The sequence below is a fragment of the Lynx canadensis genome, chromosome E1 (genome assembly GCF_007474595.2).
Source record: "Lynx canadensis isolate LIC74 chromosome E1, mLynCan4.pri.v2, whole genome shotgun sequence".
Taxonomy (NCBI): Eukaryota; Metazoa; Chordata; class Mammalia; order Carnivora; family Felidae; genus Lynx; species Lynx canadensis.
The window spans coordinates 60,301,161-60,321,170 of record NC_044316.2 but is presented as its reverse complement, the minus strand read 5'-3'; the positions used below and the strand labels follow the sequence as shown (position 1 = coordinate 60,321,170).

The 20,010-nt window shown below is 50.8% G+C and overlaps 1 protein-coding gene across 2 annotated transcripts in view; it reads right to left on the bottom strand.

The window, feature by feature from the left end:
• Positions 1-20,010, bottom strand: part of TBCD (tubulin folding cofactor D) — a 164,850-nt gene that overhangs the window by 132,413 nt on the left and 12,427 nt on the right. For both annotated transcript variants that reach the window (XM_030296703.1, XM_030296704.1), the window contains exons 5-8: positions 17,614-17,760; positions 15,404-15,459; positions 12,137-12,269; positions 1,591-1,636 (exon numbers count right to left, since the gene is read on the bottom strand). In XM_030296703.1, the coding sequence (XP_030152563.1) occupies positions 1,591-1,636; positions 12,137-12,269; positions 15,404-15,459; positions 17,614-17,760 (382 nt within the window). The remainder of the gene's footprint in view (positions 1-1,590; positions 1,637-12,136; positions 12,270-15,403; positions 15,460-17,613; positions 17,761-20,010) is intronic.

The following is a 20,010-nucleotide window of genomic DNA, read 5'->3' as shown; positions in this document are numbered from 1 at the left end:
GGGAAGGGTTCCCCACGGTCTCCCAAACACACTCTGTGTTTGGCATCCACGACGTGAAAACCACAGGTGATCCTCAGGTCCCCCCAGATTCAGTGTGATGGCCTGGGCTGGACCACACCAGAGTTCCATGAAGAACCCCGACCTGATCGCACGTCATTTATCGAGTGTAGCTCGAGTCAACCCTGCTCAACTTTCTGGCTGTGAGCAGTAGCGTGTAGGCTGGCAGAAGAGGATCCCCAGAGAGAGGGGAGACCACGCCGGGCAAACAAGAGTTTATGCAAAACGTGGCGGGCGAAAGAACACGCCAGGGATTACAGGAGACGTGCAGGCATGACGGGCCTGACGGGGCAGGGTCCCTACAAACAGGGAAATGGGTGGTCAGGCCCCTACGCTGCCAAGGCTGTTGGGGGAATGAGGTGGGTGCCGGGGGGGGGGGGTGGAGCAAGGGCCAGGAGAGCACACAAGATGGCATTTCGTATGAGAAACAAGGAGGGCAGGGTTTCAGGACAAGTTTGGAGCAAGGGCCAGGAGAGCACACAAGATGGCATTTCGTATGAGAAACAAGGAGGGCAGGGTTTCAGGACAAGTTTGGAGCAAGGGCCAGGAGAGCACACAAGATGGCATTTCGTATGAGAAACAAGGAGGGCAGGGTTTCAGGACAAGTTTGGAGCAAGGGCCAGGAGAGCACACAAGATGGCATTTCGTATGAGAAACAAGGAGGGCAGGGTTTCAGGACAAGTTGTTACAGCATCTGAAAAATTTCCTCAAAGACCCAAATGACGTGCAGTGACTGACCTGGGCATGAATGACGGTAACACAGAGCAAACCCCGGGTCTGTGTGTGCAAGTCTGCTGAGGAGGGTGTGTGAAGACATTGGGCAACTACTGCTCATTTTTTCAGGTGTGACAATAACATCAAGGGATGTTTCAAAAATGTCCTATCTTTGGGGGATACACACTGAAACAGGTAAAATAGCAGGGGTCTGGATGGGCTGAGGAGGAGCACGGGAAACAAGGTACCCATGAATTAAAACTGTGAAGCCTGTGATAGAATGTGGGGGTCGTTACACACTCTCTCTCCCTTCACGCATGTATGAAATTTTCCATACTGAAGGTGTTTTTAAAAAATAGGCGTTACTATTCAAAAGTTGTTCACGCATCTTCTAAAACCTATAACTCCAAGAAATTTCTCTTGGTCCAAGTAGTAAACCTCTCTGCAGCAAGAATCACAGAACTTATTATCATAAATTGAGGTTGTCTAAAATTAACAGAAGGGGGCAAAGGGTCAGAGACTGTGACCGTGGCTACAGGGAGAGTTCAGCTGTGACCTCAGGCTGTCTCCACATCACCAAGTCTCCCAGAATCAACACCTGGCAGACGGGGCATCAAGAACCCAGATCTCCCACACCAGGCCTAAAAAATCCAATTAAAGCATACATGCACACCTAAAACAAAAAGCCAAAGAACTATGACAGCGTCCAAATACAGCAAGTTACAGACTTTGTAACTATGAATACAGTTTGAAAGAGACACACTTGATCACGTACAGAGACTCACATCACAAACACACCTTGTTTCAAGTGAACCTTACCATAGGGTAAACAATCCTCACGTTTTCCATGCTTAAATATTTGCGCCTAAAAAAAAAAAAAAAACATTAAATGTTGCAAATACAAATTTAGAACATAAATTTTCAGAACAGTTCACTGCATCTTCCATAGTTTTATTTTAAACATCACAAAAGAACAGAACAGTCTCTGTCATGAAAAGGGGTGACGGGAGGCGGGAGAGGCAATCTTCTGAAAGGACATCGCCAAGGAGTGACACAACGAGAAGGCCTTTCATTTAGGGAGGGCAAGGTGTCACCTCTGACATGTGCCCCAGCTGCCATTAAGGGCATGAGCCTTAACAGGAGAGTGGAGAATCTCACTGGGTATTTTTCTAATTAACTGTGTATACGAAAAGAGATCCAAGGGTAGAAGTTACGGGACCAAGCAGCCCTCACGAAGGTAAGGAGCCCACACGCTCACTCCTAGAGTGTCTGTCATTCTCAGTCAGCAAGTGAGACAGGTTCTCCATGCTTCTCACATACGTGAGAAGCCTCGTCCTGGGGGCCCTGGCATGGTGTCCCCCACCCCATCTCCCATAACCAGGGACTACCTCCAAGCGCACAGGCCTCACAACCTCCAGAATGCTCAACCTAGAATTTTACCCTCCACTTTCGGGTCTGAAAGAAAAATGGTAATTCATACAGGCATCCAAGCCCCTTAAAACAAAGAATCCTACACTGAGCACGTCTAAGAATTTCTTAGGGTTTCTTCTCCTTCAGAAACAGTATTTAACCAGCAAAACGAGAACTGCTATGTGGACCCAGGAACACTAGACTCCCCAGCCCCCCAACACTAGGTCCTGACATCAAGGAAGTGCTCAGCCCTTCGAGTGCCCCCACTGTGTGGGCTTCCAGCTGAGCACTGTCCCCACCCCGTCAGCACCAAGGGACAGACAAGGTACCCCGTGCCCGGCCTGTCAGAACCCACAGAATCCACACACACAACAGTGGCTGCAGTTTTAAGCCACAGGCTTTGGGGTGGGCTGTTACACGACAGAAAACAAACTCCCTGCTCAGGAAGTTCATCCTGTAGGCAAGGGTGCTCCTGTCTAACCTGGACGGCAGATGCCACACTGGAGGTGGGATGGGGACACGCAGCAGGGCCATGAAGAGGACCCGTCTGTGCAGAGGGTCTGCTGGGATGCACGGTAAGCAGCCCGGAGCACAGCTGACACACTCAGCAGTTGGTTAAAGTGTCCTTTGGGCTCACTCACCAACTAAACTAATAAGAATTTAAAATATTATGAAATACCAAAAGTATCTCCCATCGTTCTTTATTTGCCAAATTCCTTACTCAGTCTCAACGAGAGAACAGAATAAAAGTGGTGACAAGTTCCCAGGAGCGCCGGCACGCGTCCCCACACAGAAGGGGATCGGCACCGAGGCAGGCCACGGCCACTGTCTGGACGAGGAGGAAGCCACGCCCCATCTGTCATGGGTGCGAGGAGCTCTATTCCTCTGCTCTTCCCAGCCCTGAACCCCACAGGATAACGCGAGAGGTCTGGACACGTGAACGGTCATGGAGTCCCGACTCCCTCATGAACAGACTCGAGGGCAGAGGGGTGGAAAGGGAGCACCAGAAAAAAATCTACAAAGGGCTTTGTTTTTGTTCATTGGCCTGTTTTACACATAAAAATGGGGCATCTTCACCACCATTCACTCGGGGAGCGTGCAGCCACGCAAGACACAGGAGACAGTGAGGCTCCATGACGGGAGGGAGCGGCCACGGGAGAACACTCTCGTCCGGAGGGGCTTGAGCACTCGCCAGCCAGGCCACCGAGCAGGAGGTGTGCTCCTGTGCTCATGGAGGCAGGAAACAGGAGTCAGGTGAAAACCCCCGGTGAGAGCACACACTTTGCATTCAAGATTGGAGAGAAGGCCTTGCAGCCCAGAAACAATGACCATCAGGTCTGTTTCTGTTGTTCTAGAAACCACCACAGCAGCTAGGTGCAAACAAAAAGAGTCTCTCAGTAATCTTCTAAACTACCACACCTTTCGATTGCTACCCACCCAGGCCTGCTTTTCCCCAGCTTGCAAACCAGCTTCCCCCCCGCGGGGCATGTTCTCCAAGCCTGTGAATCACAGGCTGTCAGCTGCTTGGGAGCCAGTCCGCCCTGCTGCTAAGCAGGACACACTGGTCTAGGGCTCCCTGCAGCACCACCGAGTCAAGGCCAAGAAAAGCAGCTCCACCCAGGACCCGGGAGGAAAGTCCCCCACACCACACCAGCTCAGGGGTGCCGCTTACAAGCACCTGAGAGTTCTCCTGTGTGCCAGTGGGCGCATTCTCAACAAGCCCGGCACCTGCTGGGAACCTCTATGTGGGGTCCTGTCCCCAGTCCCCCAGAAGGCGTGACAACATAGACACACCAAAAAGCAGTCAGGCCAGAACTCAGGCAGGAGGGGCCCATCCCTCTGTGAGCGCCTGACTCTTGTCCCAGTGCTAAGGAGAAGCACCGTGCCCCCTCACAGCTGTCCTGCCTCACACAACTGGGACAAAATGTAAACACGATCAAAACTGGCACAACCAGGGGCGCCTGGGTGGCGCAGTCGGTTAAGCGTCCGACTTCAGCCAGGTCACGATCTCGCGGTCCGGGAGTTCGAGCCCCGCGTCGGGCTCTGGGCTGATGGCTCGGAGCCTGGAGCCTGTTTCCGATTCTGTGTCTCCCTCTCTCTCTGCCCCTCCCCCGTTCATGCTCTGTCTCTCTCTGTCCCAAAAATAAATAAACGTTGAAAAAAAAAAAAAATTAAAAAAAAAACTGGCACAACCAGTTCCAGGAGGATCACCGGACAGAGCTTAGCCCACGATCCTCACTTGTGCCACCGCAAGCCCACCCAGGGCCACATCTTTCATGGAAGGCGGCCACGTCAAAATGGCTTCATATCTTTAGGTAACAGCCACAGGCCCTTCGTAGAGGAACCCTAACACAGGCAGTAGTTTGGAGGAAAATACCCTCGTACCACCACCAACTAGAGCCCCCTGCACCTGCTGGCTTACAACAGTACAAACGAGTGGCACTTGAAGGAGGCCTGCCACCTCGCCCAAAATTAACAGCAAGCTGATGGAACCGGTCGGAGGAGCACTATGAAACACAAAAGCAGAGTGTCCCGAGGGCAGTGCCCACCCGGGCCGACCTCCACGACCAGGCCCTGGCCAGGGGGAGGCCCACCGGGCAAAGGGGACAAGCCAGCCAGACCAGAGGCACCTCCAGCCCCCGGAAGATGCATGACATCTCTCTCTTCTCTCAAGTGTGACCACCCCTTGGACCTCCCCTGTGCCCACCTCACAGGAGCCTCGTCAGACTTCATAACCTGAACTGCCACGCAAAGGCCTTCAAGCGCCCTTAACAGAAGTTCAAACACAAAAGCTGAAAGCTCTGAACGCTGTCCATTAAGGGGCTAGAATCCACTCGTAACAGCAGCAGACACCATCCTGCAGCCTCACGAGGCAAGAGACCCACAAGAGGCTCTTAGAGACAGGCCCAGAAACAGGACTTCAGTCCCTCCCAAGCAGGTCTTTGTTATTCCCACTAGCTTCAACAGCTGATAATTTTAGATAAAAATAACTGGTCCTCAATCGACAAGTACCAAGAATACTGATCACACGTCGCCTAACCTGCCTAAGGCAGGACATATAAACCATGCCAAAGACACAACTGTCTCAGAGAACTTAGAAACCAGTGGGGCTGGAGCAGTGTGGCCACAGGCTCAGAAGAGGAGCGATGTCCCCAGTCGCGCTGGCGTCCAGGCAGGGAGGGGACCTGGGACTCTTGCGCTCCAGCCCCGAGCCCAGCAGGAGGAGAGGGCTCCCCGGCCAGGAGGCCCCCACCCCTCCAAGGGGAAGTGAGGAGAGGAGTTCCAAAGAGGAGGATGAAAAGCACAACTAGACGGGCTTCAACAGGGCCAGAGACTTGAGCAACAACGCCCCTGGCAGAAACTACTAAGAAGAGCCTCTGCGTTTCTGGCCCGCACCTCCATGCTCCGCCCCTCTCCTGACCCAGGGTACCCCTGAGGAGACGCCAGCCCAGAGCCCAAAACCCTGGGGGAACCCACACAACCAGCCTCCTCCTCCTGACTCTACCCAGTGCCCGGCCCTCTGACTGGAGAGACCTGGAGGACAGACCTCCACAGGCTGTCTACTCTCTGGCTTTTGGCTCCCCCACCGCATACCTGGGCCCTTTCGCCACTGGTTCTCCCAAGTGGCACCACTGAAGGTTGTGGAGACAAAGCACAGCTATGGCCAAGGACCCAGGAACCGGTGCCTCCACAGACCGGGCCAGCTCCCGTCTAGAGAGCGCACAGGAGCAGAGAGCCGCGCGCTAGGCCGAGGACGGACCGTTGGCACAGGACGGAGGATGGGCCACGGAAGGGGCAGCCAGTACACCTGGCGAGCACTGTGCCAGGAAGGCAGGGCCAGGCCAGGGACACTTCTAAGCACCTCAGCCACATGGCCAGATGAGACTAGACCCAGGCCTGCCCTCGAATTCTTGTTCGTTGCTGGGCCTCATGACACAGGCTGGCAGGAGGAAGGAAAAGAGACAGAATAACAGGCACGATCTCGGACTCATGGCTTCTGAAGGACAGCAGGTGCACAGAACTAGGGCTCTGGGACCATGGAAAGGAAGGTCAAGGGTAAATCAGGGAGCAACACCAGCCGTCCACAGACGGCAAGGACACAGAACGGGGAACACCTGCTTAGAAGGAGGGATGAGGGTGGCCAAGTCCCATTCACCTGAGAACCCAACCACCACAGCAGTGGGAGCTGTGAGGCCCTCGGACAGCCTGCACTGGAGGCCACAGGCCAGGCTGGACAGAGGGCACCAGCCAGGAGACCTGCAGCTCTCGGCCAGCTCCACACCTAAGAGGCAGGGAGGGCCTATGACAGACAAGGCCCCTCCCCTCCAAGCGTGGGCTCTGCTGGGCTGCCTCCGAGCGTGCACCTGTCCAGCAGGACACGTCGCCTCCTCACACAACAGGTGTACAAACCAGGCCCGCCACACACCATGCATGTTGCAACAAGACTCATGCCACCATACTGGCGGCCCCACGTGAAATGCTGAGTTATGTGAAATTAAAACAGTATCAGAGTTGGCTGCTCCATGGATTTAAACCCACAAGGAAAGTGAAGGTACCCGTTTCACTCGGATTCACAGGGGCACGTGAACAGTACATAAATGCGCGCACGCACACACACACGCACGCGCACACACACAACACAGGAAAACATACAGTCAGATGGTTCTTCCCGTATCTTCCTCCACCCAAAGCCCTGCCCCAGCAAGGGCCATGACTAAAAAGCCCAATCTGGATCATTTGTCCTCCGGCCAAACTAAACCTTAAATGAAACCACGGGGCACTACTCTCCAAAGAAGCCTACAAGAAATCAAAGCCTACGTGAGAAGTGTCTTGGATAATCAAGTGGCTTCTCTTCATCTTCAAAGAGCGTGACACGCACTAATTAGCCTCCACGCCACCCTCTGAGGTAGAGGGTTGTTATTTCCCTTCTGCAGGTGGGGAGCATGGAGCAAGGCACTTCACCTCTGCCTCGGGTCACGGGTGTTGCTGCAGGGAGTCCTGAGGCTCAGGACCAGCCCACAGCAGATCAGCCTCCCTCAGGGCAGAAAAGCACCCAAGGGCAGAGCCAACACACCCTGGAGCCCGGGACATGCATTTCTGGTACATCCTGCCCTTGCTGGATCGACAGTCACTCTACTCTGGGCTAGACACTCCTCTTGTTTACTCAAACTATATGCAAAACTGAAGAGTGGCTTCAGTATTTCTCCTCACACACTCTGGTGCTGCAGATGGGATTACCTGGTTTTTAAGGCTGTTAGCAATGAAACCTTTTATCCTTTAAGGAGAGGTATGCTTTCATCAATGATAAACTAAATAAAACAACCCTCATTGTGAAGGAAGGATGCAATCGTAACAAATGGCAGAGGAGAGTGTTTTGTTACGACTCATCACACCGGCCATATTTTTATGTAAGAACTCTGTCTTCAGCGCTAAAAGTCCACACCCACGTCCCAGCCATCACAGGGACTGCATGAAGAGAAACCCCACATCATGAGTCAGTCCTTACACTCTTCAGTCTGAGCAGTGAAAGCCAGGAGGGCACAACCACCAATAAGGAAGCAGAGGTACAGCATATACAAATGATGACCATTTTCAATTGTTAACACTGCGTTTTCCTTCTCTGAATTTCCTCAATTTGCAACAATCCTAATGCTTATTAAAGCTGGACTCAGGGCACCTGGATGGCGCAGCTGGTTAAGCGTCTGACCGGCTCAGGGCATGATCTCACAGTTTGTGAGTTCGAGCCCCGTATCGGGCTCTGCGCTGACAGCTCAGAGCCTGAAGCCTGCTTCAGACTGTGTCTCCCACTCTCTCTGCCCCTCCTCAGCTAGCACTCTGCCTCTTTCTCGCCTGCTCTCTCTCAAAAATAAACATTAAAAAAAAATTTATAAAGCAGGACTAAACAAGAGGGAACTTCCAATGATGTGAAGAAGCTGCCAGTCTCCCACTCCCCACCACAGAAGAGTTAGAATTCGTCACTGTAAGAGGAACATGCTTCCAGGAAAATAAAATCAAACCCTAGTTTCGATGGTGCTCGTTACAAGTTCACCTGTCTTGCCTAACTCGCCCTAATGAACAGGTGGATAGAAATGAAGCCAAGTGCATCAAAGGAGACAGACGAAATCCGAAAGCACAATACACCTGCAAGTTTCATCATGCACCGCGGACGCCCGGCCTCTGCTGTTCAGGTCTGACGAGCTCATGGCGAAACCCGCTCCCCGCTTGGGAGAGCCCAGCACCCCACACCACTTCCTCCTGCCCAGGAGGCAGCAGCAGCAATCAGACCTAATCACTGCTTTGAAAAGGAAAAAGAGAAAGGAAACGAGACATGAGATTCCAAAAAGACCCTAGGTTTTCCAGAAGAAACACAGGGGCTTCAGAAGGCTCCTAAAAGGGTGTGCTGGGCCCTGCAGGCCATTGTTTCCCAGCAGCTCCATTTACTCACTTGCCAGGGACTTGGGCTGCCCCATCAGGCAGCTGCCCACCTCGCCGAGGGCGCCTCTCCAGACAGCAGACGTGCCACTGCCACAGTGCCCAGCTAGGAGACGGGGCAGGAAAAGCCTTTGAGAAAATCTCCTCGTTCCTCAGGAAGAAGAGAGAAAGAGAACTTCCAGTGTGGCCTAGAGAATCCACAGCACCACCCCTCTCCTGGCTGGCCCTCTCCACTGAGAGGGACGCTGACCCACAGCGAGGACACACCAACAGCCTCTCCCACCCAGCACCAGGTTTTGCTGTTAAAGGCGTATGAGTCCCACTTAGGAAGAAGAAACAGAAAACCTGGGGACAGCCTAGAGACAAGCAACAAAATGATCAAAAACATTTTAAGAAATAAATAAAAGGTCCTATGGGCAAAGCAGCTGTAGAACTGGACGTAAAGGGGTCCTCATGCCCTTCTCAAGCCTCCAGGAAGAGCAACGGAGCCCCCAAGAACTTTAGTCTGGGGACAAGGGAGCCAGCAGGAACTCTCGAGGGTGGCATGAAAGCACAGACCCACCGTGGTCTCCTAAGGGGGACCTGCCTCCCGGCTGCCAGCCCAGACAGGGGCCACTTGGGCCTCACCTGCCTGCAGGTCCCTAGGGAGGTCACAGCAGGCTCCAGCCCACAGCCTAGGTACCCTGATGGTCCAGCTGCCCCCATGCATGTGAACACAGCTGTGGCTCCTGGGGGAGGAGGGGGGGGCAGCTGCTGGGCAAGGGCTACAGGAGACCCTGGGAGCCCAGCCCAAATGCAAATTCCTTTCTGGGCTAAGAAGATCTAACAGAGGACGGTAACCACAAAAGCAAGCTAAGTCGAATGTGCCTGCCCCTCCAGCGCCCACACGCAGGCGGGTCTAGCATTCTGCCCTGCAGGCCACAGTGGACTGACAGGTTCCAGCTACATTCTGTCAGACCTTCCAATTGTTTCTCGTGGCCTAAGACTTCTCAACATGACTCACGGCAAAAAATTAAGGAACCCACTTACACCTAAACCTTCAAATAAACCATCTCTGCCCCATCACTCCTCCTCCACCGAAATTACCTAAAACATAAATGCACACTGCCCCCCGCCCCAGGATTCAGGCAACAAAAGCCTCACAGACACACAAGTGAGCCCTGCACCTCACCCTCCGATCCCCTTCCCTGCCCGGGACCCTGCAGGCCAGCTTCTCCCTGCACAGACTCCCTTCATAGCAATTACAGCGAAAATCCCAATAAAACCCTTTTTAAGCACCCCCTCCACACACAGCTGGAGTGAGCACCACCTGAGGGCACAGGCTGATACCCCATGTCTCAGCAACATGATAAGTATGTGGCCATGAGAAAAAGTAGGACTTCAAAAACACAGAAAAATACTGAAATTGTTAAACTAGAAAAAAAAAAAACTAGTTATGTACCCAAGGGAACTGAAAACACACGCTCAAACAAAAACTTTTACAAAAGTTCAGGTTAGCGTTATCCGTAATAACTAAGAACACCCATACGATGGAATATTATCTGGCCATAAAGAGAATGAATTAGTGACACCAGGTACAACGTGGGTAAACCTTGAAAACATGATGCTAAATCAAAGAAGCCAGTGACAGAAGGTCACATGTACAACTCCACTTATATAAAATATCCAGAATGAGCAAATCCAGGAATAGAAACTAGATTAATGGCTGCAGAGATGAATGGGGAGTGACTGCTAATGGGTGTGAGTTTTCCTTTAAGGGTGATGAGAATATTCTGGAATTGGATAGTTGTGATGGGTGTCCGACCTTGTGCATACACAAAATAATCACTGAATATACACTTTAAAAAGCAAAGTACTTATGTGCTTTATATCTCAATATTTTTTTTAAAGTATCATACAACATATCACATTCATTTATAGACTGAAAGAAAGCTTAAAAAACAACACATCACTCAAAAAAAAAAAAAAAAAGAAAAAACGTAGGGGCACCTGGGTGGCTCACTTGATTGAGCGTCCAACTCTTGGTTTCAGCTCAGGTCATGATCTCACAGTTCGTGGGTTCGAGCCCCACATCCCGCTCTGCGCTGACAGCGTGGAACCTGCTTGGGATTCTCTCTCTCCCTCTCTCTGTCTGCCCTTCTCACGTTTCTCTCTCTCTCTCAAAATAAATAAACTTTTAATGTTTATTTTTGAGAGAGAGAGAGAGAGAGAGAGAGAGAGAGAGAGAGAGAGAGAGAAAACGAGTGGGGGGGGGAAGGGAGGGGGACCAGAGGTGGGCGTGTCCAATGTGGAGCTCAAACTCACAAACTGTGAGATCATGACCTGAGCCAAAGTGGGACACTTAACTGACTCACCCAGGGGTCCCAATAAACATTAAAAAAAAAAAAAAAAAATAGCACCTCAACAGACTACAGGAATTTGGAAAATGTTTTATTTTTCCAGGTTTCTTTACAAAATGTCTTGAAATAGTCTCATCATTTGAAAGGCTGTCCTTCGTGAAGACAACAGCAATGTGGACAGAAACAGATGCCAAGGAAATTCCTGAGAGAGGCCAGGCAGTCCATGCCCTGTGTGCCCAGGGCAGGGTGTGCAGTGAGAAAAGGGCTTTCCCTGGGCCCCCGAGGCAGACCCCACTGTTATCTCCTCTCCTCCCACATCCTGTGCCCACGCCCTTGGGTGATAACACCGTCAGCCCCACTTTCCACCGGCCCTCATGGCTCCCTACACCTTGTCCCAACCTGAGACAGCCAAGGAAAGCACACAGGACAACACCCAAGAAAATGACATCACACTGAGTCATGGGTCCAAACACCTCCATTTAAACACAATCCAAAATGCCCTGCTCTCGGGAAAGTGGGCCACAGGATTCTACAGCTTCAGAAATGAGGCCAAGAACCAAGTCTCACCCGTGGCGGGTAAAGAGCAGAGAGCGGGCACGGGCCCAGCAACGCCCAAGGACCATGAGGACAGGAGGATAGCTCCAGGGCCTGGGCGGCCTCCCCTTTTCTGGGGACTGTCCTCCTCACTAGCACTAGAAAAGGCAACGTTACAGACAGGTGAAGCAGGAAGTGGAGAAGGGTGGCAGGGAGGGCACCAACCAGGGCACTGGGGGTGGGGGCCAGGTTTTGTATATAACATGCTTGTCACAAACACCCTGAGTATCTGAACAAAACCAAACGTGAAATCACCTGCCTTATTTCATCAGAGCTGATTCGATAATTATACTCCGTAACACAATTACACAGCAGGAAACCCAAGGAGGGCACGCCCTGCCCACCTCCCTGCCCACCTCCCTGCCCCAGCTCTGTGGACACTGCTGCCCCCTGGTGGTGATGCAGCAGGCTGGCTCAGGCCATCTCCTTCCCTGGAACAGAAAGCCCTTTGCTGACAATGCAAGGACAACCCCGGGTTATAAAGGGCAGTACTGTCCATGGGGGTTCACTATCTCTTACTATGCTCAAGCTACTTCAGAACAGAATCAAAAGTGAAGAGAACTTGTCCCCTCCCCTGGGGCAGTGTTTACCAGGGCCTGCAGCGTGCCATCCATGGCAATGACCCCCTCGATGGTCTGGAAGGAGGAGCGAGTCAAAGTGTGCAGGCTCCAGTCCAGGAAACCTGCCATCTTCTTCTGCTTGACATCAGGCCGTGTAACGAACCTGCCAGAAGGAAACAGACAGTTCAACCAAGGCCCCAACTGAAGAGAGCTCACCTCTTTCTGGCCCACCACATCCTCCCCCTGAGATGGCCCTCCAAGCCAGGACGTCTGTCATCTGTAATGTGCATTATGTCCTCCTTTCATGACACACACTCTAGGACACTCTCGAATCTAAAACACCAAGACACCTCCCAGACCATGGCCCTTAGGACGTCATTCCCCAACATGACCTCTCTGAGGTCAGACACAGGCCCTACCACCCCCATCTCATCCCTCCTGGGTCCCCACTCATCCTGAGGCCCCATACACTACAGGACCACCTTGACCTGTCACCATCACTGCCCAGGAACCCCCCCAACACCTACTACTCAGCCCTTCCCTTTCCTTGGCCCAACTCCATCCCTTCACCTCGGGACACAGTACCCCCATACGGCGAGGTCTGGCCCAGCAGCAGGCCCAAGGCCCTCTCCCCCTGCATCTGCCATGGGTCTTCCTTCCCCACCCCTCCACCCAATACCGCACAGCCCCATGCAGAGCCCACATCTGCTCAGACAGCACATACTGGACCTGCCGCTAACACACCTGGTCTGAGCTGGCAGCCAGCCCCAAGCCCCACACCAAAGCCTGGGCCCCCTTTACTCCTCTCTAGCCAGTCCAAATGGCAGGCCCTCAGCTATCTGAAAAGGGGCTCAGGTTAAGCCCACACTCTGCTAGGGCAGCTTCCACTCTGGGGGCAGAACACAGGAAACAAGCAGAAAACATGAAGAGACAGCTGGAGATGAGCAGCCTCTCAAGGAGACATGGGACCAGAAAGCATCAGGAGGTAGGACTTCACAGTCCCTCCAGATGCCCCCCACAGAACACACTTGGGGGGCTCTGCGCTAATGCTGTGCAAACCTGCTTTGCGACGTTCTGGCCCATTTCTTCCTCATGTCACACCGGGTCATGGCTCACCTCAGAGCAGCGCTCAGTGTGGTCCCGGCACCTACCTCAGCATCCCTGCAGGAAGCTCCTGTCCCAACTAGAAGCCCTCCCACCTCAGAGCCCTCTCTTCCCTCAGAAGAGCCACTGCCGGGTGTATGAGAAGATGCTCAGCCATGCAGTTACAGCACCGCCCATTCTAGAACACTCTTGAGAAGCTGGCTACACAGCACCAGGATGTAGCCACCACCTGGCAAAATGGCCAGAGCATTTTTTTTTTTTAATTTTTTTTTTTCAACGTTTATTTATTTTTGGGACAGAGAGAGACAGAGCATGAACGGGCGAGGGGCAGAGAGAGAGGGAGACACAGAATCGGAAACAGGCTCCAGGCTCTGAGCCATCAGCCCAGAGCCCGACGCGGGGCTCGAACTCCCGGACCGCGAGATCGTGACCTGGCTGGCCAGAGCATTTTTAATGTGCTGAAAACCAGCCTCCACTATGTGAAACATGTACTCATCCTGACCACTAGATGGTGCAGCAGAGTCCCACCAAGTGGTTGGATCTGTCCCCAGGTCACCTTTCCTGGAGGACATCAGGGAGGGAACAAAGGTTGAGGGTTTCACCTCCCCAGCCCCTACAAACACAATGCTCCACAAAGTCAAGGGCAACATAACTCTACCAGACCCTCAGGGTACCTGGGCAGCTCAGCTGGTTGAGCACCTGACTTTTGATTTCGCCTGGAGTTATAATCTCATGGTTCGTGGGTTCGGGCCCCGCGTCGGGCTCTGTGCTGACAGTGCAGAGCCTGCGTGGGATCCTCTCTCTCTGCTCTCCCCACCTCCCTCACGCTGATGCTCCTGTGCTCGCTCTCTCTCTCTCTCTCAAAATAAATAAACTTTAAAAAAAACCTCTATCAAACCCTCAGTATTGCTGGTAATAAAAAATAGTAAGTCTACGTGTCCAACCGGGGACTGCAGAAACAGCAATGTGTTCACATCATAATTGCGTTTTGGAAGAAGACGGGATGAAGCTCCAGGCCCAGCTGCTGGCACCCGGTACGACAAGCGTGGGCGCCCACATGCCCATGGACAGGACACACAGACAGACAACAGGACAACAGGCAAAAGCAGTCACATCTCTGGGAGATGAAGGTACATGTGGATTTTATGCCTTATACTTTTATTTTCCAAGACACAGGATTATTCTTACAATTAAAAAGAAACTGTTTTTTAACGAGAAACCTCTGTCCAGTGAGTATCACCCTCCCCCAGGGGAAGCGACACCGGGGGCTCACATGTTTGCCCCTCACTCCTGCAGTCAGCTGTTCTCTTCAAGCCCTGCCCTACAGTGCGCCAGGCACCTGCACAAATCCCTCATCCCACACCCCACTGCCCTACAGACTAAGGGTTTCTCCTCCCACTTTGGGGAAGAAGGTCATGGCATACACCTAAGCGTAAGGGGACCCTGAGTGAGGTGTTGCCCGTTTTCCCAATCAAAACAGCCAGAAGGTTTTAGACCCATTTTCAACTTTCACAAATGTAGAAAGGGGAAAGCCAAATTTTCTAATTTATTTATTCCATGCACTTATTTTAGGCCACAAAAGATTAATTTAGAAAAACTGCTTCCTTCGGTTCTCACATCTCGTGACACAAGTTTACACAGCCCTCATGCACATCGCTGAGGATCTTCAGAGCAGCCAGGCCTGCTGTTAGGGTCATCTCACCCAGCTCATCACAGCTCATCTTTACCTGCCTCAGGCACAGCCTGATTTTTAGTCAACAGAGAACGTTTGGGGATTTTTACCCTAAGCCACAATGATCCAATCAATATCATGATCTCCATAAACCACAGCGTTGTTAACTGCCGGGTGACCTTTAAAGACTCATCTAACGGCCACCACCCCAAAGGTGAGCCCTGCCCCACCTGTTGTGAATCTGTGCTCTGTGGATGGGCCCATCAGCTGACCTCCGTGAGCCCCTAGCCAGCACCATCAGGTTCAGAGGTCTCCTCCGCCCAAACAGTGTCAATGCTCCCTCAAAGAAAGAGACAAGTATTGGGCAGTAGGAAAGACTTCCCCAGGCCCATCAGCCCAGAGACCTCCTCCCAGGTAACACAGACACACAGGGAACACAGAAGAGTACGTAAGACAAAACCTCTCTGAACACACCAGCCACACATCAACAACACAGCTGGGAGGGGCCAACAGGTACTTACTTGGACACGAGGACAGCAGCCGCATCTCGGGCCTTGTCGCTGACAACCAAGTAGGTCTAAAGAAAGGATCAAGGACGGGCACCGTTACACACAAAATACAAATCTCCGGGACCCGCTCACCAGCCAGTCCCACACGCAGCAGCCTCCAGAGAACCCAGGCTGGCGAAGCTTCTAGGCAGAGGCCAAATTCCGAAGCTGCACAAGCCCCCCCTAAACTCAAACCACAGTTGCCAGCAGCTGCCAGGAGCCCAACAGGCAGGCACCCCACTGCACACGGCGTGTGGCCACACTCCTTCAAACACACACGTGCAAAAACAGCACAAAAATGAAACCCATACGTGTCACCCGACTGTAACAAAGAATCACAGAGTCCAGGAAGCACACTCGGGACCTGCAGGTGTGTTACATGCAGAACCAGGAGGCCCCGCTCAGACAGAAGAGCACCCAGGGTCAAAACAAGCGACGACCTGTTCTTTGGAGGCCTGCCTTAAAGAGTTTCCAGTTCTCATCTCAACTAACTTTGTCCCAAATGATACACAAAAGACCTTTTTTCTGGGGGACAATCGCATACCCAGGGCCAAACCTCTAGAAGTGGACTGCTGCTCACACGGCAGCACCACATACGAGACGGGTACACAGAGGTGTGTGAAGTGGCTCCTCATCACCCCACCTCTCACAGAACACAGCTGGAGACCATCTAAATGTCCGTCCGTACGAGAACAGGCTAAAAGCCAGGGCATGGCAGAGCACCTTTCCCCTTAGAGGTTACGAGAAAACGTCTGCTCACTGGTGGGACACTGAGCACACACTCCCAGGGAAGCAGCGGCTCGCTAAGCACGGACAGCAAGGGCACTCTGCAGCGTGGGGGCGTGGAGCACAGGGAGGAGCCAAACTGCCTGACTTCCCATTTGGACCCACCATTTATGAGAAATTGAACCAGCTAAGTTACTTATTTTTCTCCACTGATGCCCACTCAGTAAAACGAGGATAAAACGAGTTAACTGCTGGGGCGCCTGGCTGGCTCAGTCAGTGTAGCGTGTGACTCTGGATCTCAAGGTTGTGGGTTCAAGCCCACGTTGGGTGTAAAGATTACTTAAAAATAAAAAAAAAATTTAAATCTTTAAAATAGAATTTAAAAAAAAGAGTAAACTACCTCATCAACTAGGATTACATGGATCAGTATACTAAAGATGATTAGAACAGCGTCTGGCACACAGCAGGTGCTCAACAAGCTCGCCCGCTGGTGCTCACACCCAGTATAATCCTTCCTGTGTGAACTGTAACACACTGACATGTCTCCAACAAGAGAAGTTGGAAAGGGGTGGGACGTCACTTTTGTGACTTGGTGACACGTTATTGTGACTTCCGTCTCGCTAGCAGACCCTGCCCCTTGCCAGCTTGGAGAACATGCTGCCACGTTTTGGGGGGCGGGGGGGGGGGGGGGGGTGATGTCACATGACAAGAAACAGCCAACAAAGCACTAAAGCCCTTGGTCCAACACCCTCGATGGTCTGGCTTCTGCCAACAGTCCCGAGAGCACGGACGCAGACCCTGCTCCAGGTGAGCCTTGCTGAACCCTGACGCAGATCGCCCTGCATAGTCACGTCCATATTCATGACCCAGACAAACTGTGAGATGATAAATGTGTGTTGTGCTAAACCACTCAAATTCAGGGTAATTCAATAATTTGTCTATAACCACTCAAATTCAGGGTAATGCGATAATTTATCTATACGCATAACATTTGTTTCAGAAAAAGTCTGAAAACATATACAAGCGTCATTATCTGTTGGTACCAGAATTTGAGGGATTCTGCTTTAACACCTTTCTTGCTTTGCTTTATTTTCTAGTTTTTCTAGATTGATCATGTATTATTTATATAATGTTAAAATTAAAAATTATATCTAAAATTGACCTTCATTTTCTCTTACAACTGCCCTCTGAATCTCTTGTACGTCATTACTACGCTTAACAGAGTAGATTTGCACTACCTACAAAACAATGAAATTCGCTCTAATTCATCCTTATTCCTATGTGAATTATACTTTCTAAATAAATTACGAAATGGAATTTTACCTCACTGCAAGAGTAACAGCACTTGAAGAAATACAAATGTCAAAAGTGTACCTAGTTAAACTCTAATATCAAGACAGCATGAGAATGGAAAAGAATGCTAATTAGCAGCTAGCTATTTGCAGGATCACGCTTACCTCTGCTACTTCGAGAATACGGTCCATTGTGGACATTCGAACCTGCCCAGGTGGAGCGACGAGGTTCCCATCGAGGCGAGAAAAATCAAAAGGGATCAGGCAGGTCACAGAGAGCCACAGTAAAAGCATGTAGCGAGTCTCCCAAGTCTAAGAAGTTAAATCAAAGTAAAATGACTCCTGTTTCAAGCACAGAGGTAACCCGCATGCCCCACTCACAGTCCTACTGCCCTCCCTGCCCACAATGCAACCACAGTCCCTTCAGATGCTGTCACCCCAGAGCCTGGAGCGCACCCCATCGTGAGCCCCTCCCACACCCCACCCCACCACACACACCCTCTGTCATACAAACTTAGCTGGCTACTTCAGCAGACAAAAGAAATAGCAAAATGAACAAAGAAAAATCATGATACATCAGTACGATGGCTTCTCATCACTGGCACCCTTCAGCACACATTCAGCCTTTTGAGAAAGTGTAAACAGATAAAAAAGCAAAACACTTAAGAATAAAGACAGGCACATGAAAAGATGTTCAGCGTCGCTCCTTATCAGGGAAATACAAATCAAAACCACACTCAGGTATCACCTCACTCCAGTCAGAGTGGCCAAAATGAACAAATCAGTAGACTATAGATGCTGGAGAGGATGGGAGAAACGGGAACCCTCTTGCACTGTTGGTGGGAATGCAAATTGGTGCAGCCGCTCTGGAAAGCAGTGTGGAGGTTCCCTCAGAAAATTAAAAATAGACCTACCCTATGACCCAGCAATAGCACTGCTAGGAATTTACCCAAGGGATACAGGAGTACTGATGCATAGGGGCACTTGTACCCCAATGTTCATAGCAGCACTCCTCAACAATAGCCAAATTATGGAAAGAGCCTAAATGTCCATCAACTGATGAATGGATAAAGAAATTGTGGTTTATATACACAATGGAATACTATGTGGCAATGAGAAAAAATGAAATATGGCCCTTTGTAGCACGTGGATGGAACTGGAGAGTGTAATGCTAAGTGAAATAAGCCATACAGAGAAAGACAGATACCATATGGTTTCACTCTTATGTGGATCCTGAGAAACTTAACAGGAACCCATGGGGGAGGGGAAGGAAAAAAAAAAAAAAAAGAGGTTAGAGTGGGAGAGAAGCCAAAGCATAAGAGACTGTTAAAAACTGAGAACAAACTGAGGGTTGATGGGGGGTGGGAGGGAGGGGAGGGTGGGTGATGGGTATTGAGGAGGGCACCTTTTGGGATGAGCACTGGGTGTTGTATGGAACCAATTTGTCATAAATTTCATAAAAAAAAAAAAAAAAAAAAGAATAAAGAAAACTATCTCAAATTCCAGTTTAAAGAGGAGTGCCCCTGAAAAAAATGCTCAACATCACTCATCATCAGGGAAATACAAATCAAAACCACAATGAGATACACCTTACACCTGTCAGAATGGCTAACATTAACTCAGACAACAACAGACGTTGGCGAGGATGCAGAGAAAAAGGATCTCTTTTGCATTGTTGGTGGAAATGCAAGCTGGTGCAGCCAGTCTGGAAAACAGTATGGAGGTTCCTCAAAAAACTAAAAATAGAACTACCCTACGACCGAGCAATTGCACTACTAGGCATTTATCCACGGGATACAGGCGTGCTGTTTCGAAGGGGCACATGCACCCCCATGTTTATAGCAGCACTATCAACAATAGCCAAAGTGTGGAAAGAAGCCCAAATGTCATCCACGGATGAATGGATAAAGATGTGGTATATACATACAATGGAATATTACTCAGCAATCAAAAACAATGAAATCTTGCCATTTGCAACTACGTGGATGGAACTGGAGGGTATTATGCTAAGTGAAATTAGTCAGTCAGAGAAAGACAAAAATCATATGACTTCACTCATATGAGGACTTTAAGAGACAAAACAGACGAACATAAGGGAAGGGAAACAAAAATAATATAAAAACAGGGAAGGGGACAAAACAGGAGAGACTCATAAATATGGAGAACAAACTGAGGGGTTACAGGAGGGTTGTGGGGGGGGGGATGGGATAAATGGGTCAGGGGCACTAAGGAATCTACTCCTGAAATCACTGTTGCACTATGTGCTAATTTGGATGTAAATTTAAAAAAAACAAAAATAAATTAAAATAAATAAATAAATAGGAGTACCCTTATTTTAGGTAGTCAATAAAACAAGATTCCACTTTGGCCCTGGAACAATCCCTTCGGGGAGCTGGGGAAATGCTCCCCTACATCTAAGCTGAGATTGGGCACATTCAGAAACAGCTCCCTGGTGATGCAGTTGTGAAACCGTGTGCTCCGTGCGTAAGGACCCTCCCACAGCAACCTGATTCCCTGGAGGGACCTGCGAACAAGGCTGGCCATCCTTGGGCAGCTAGGAAC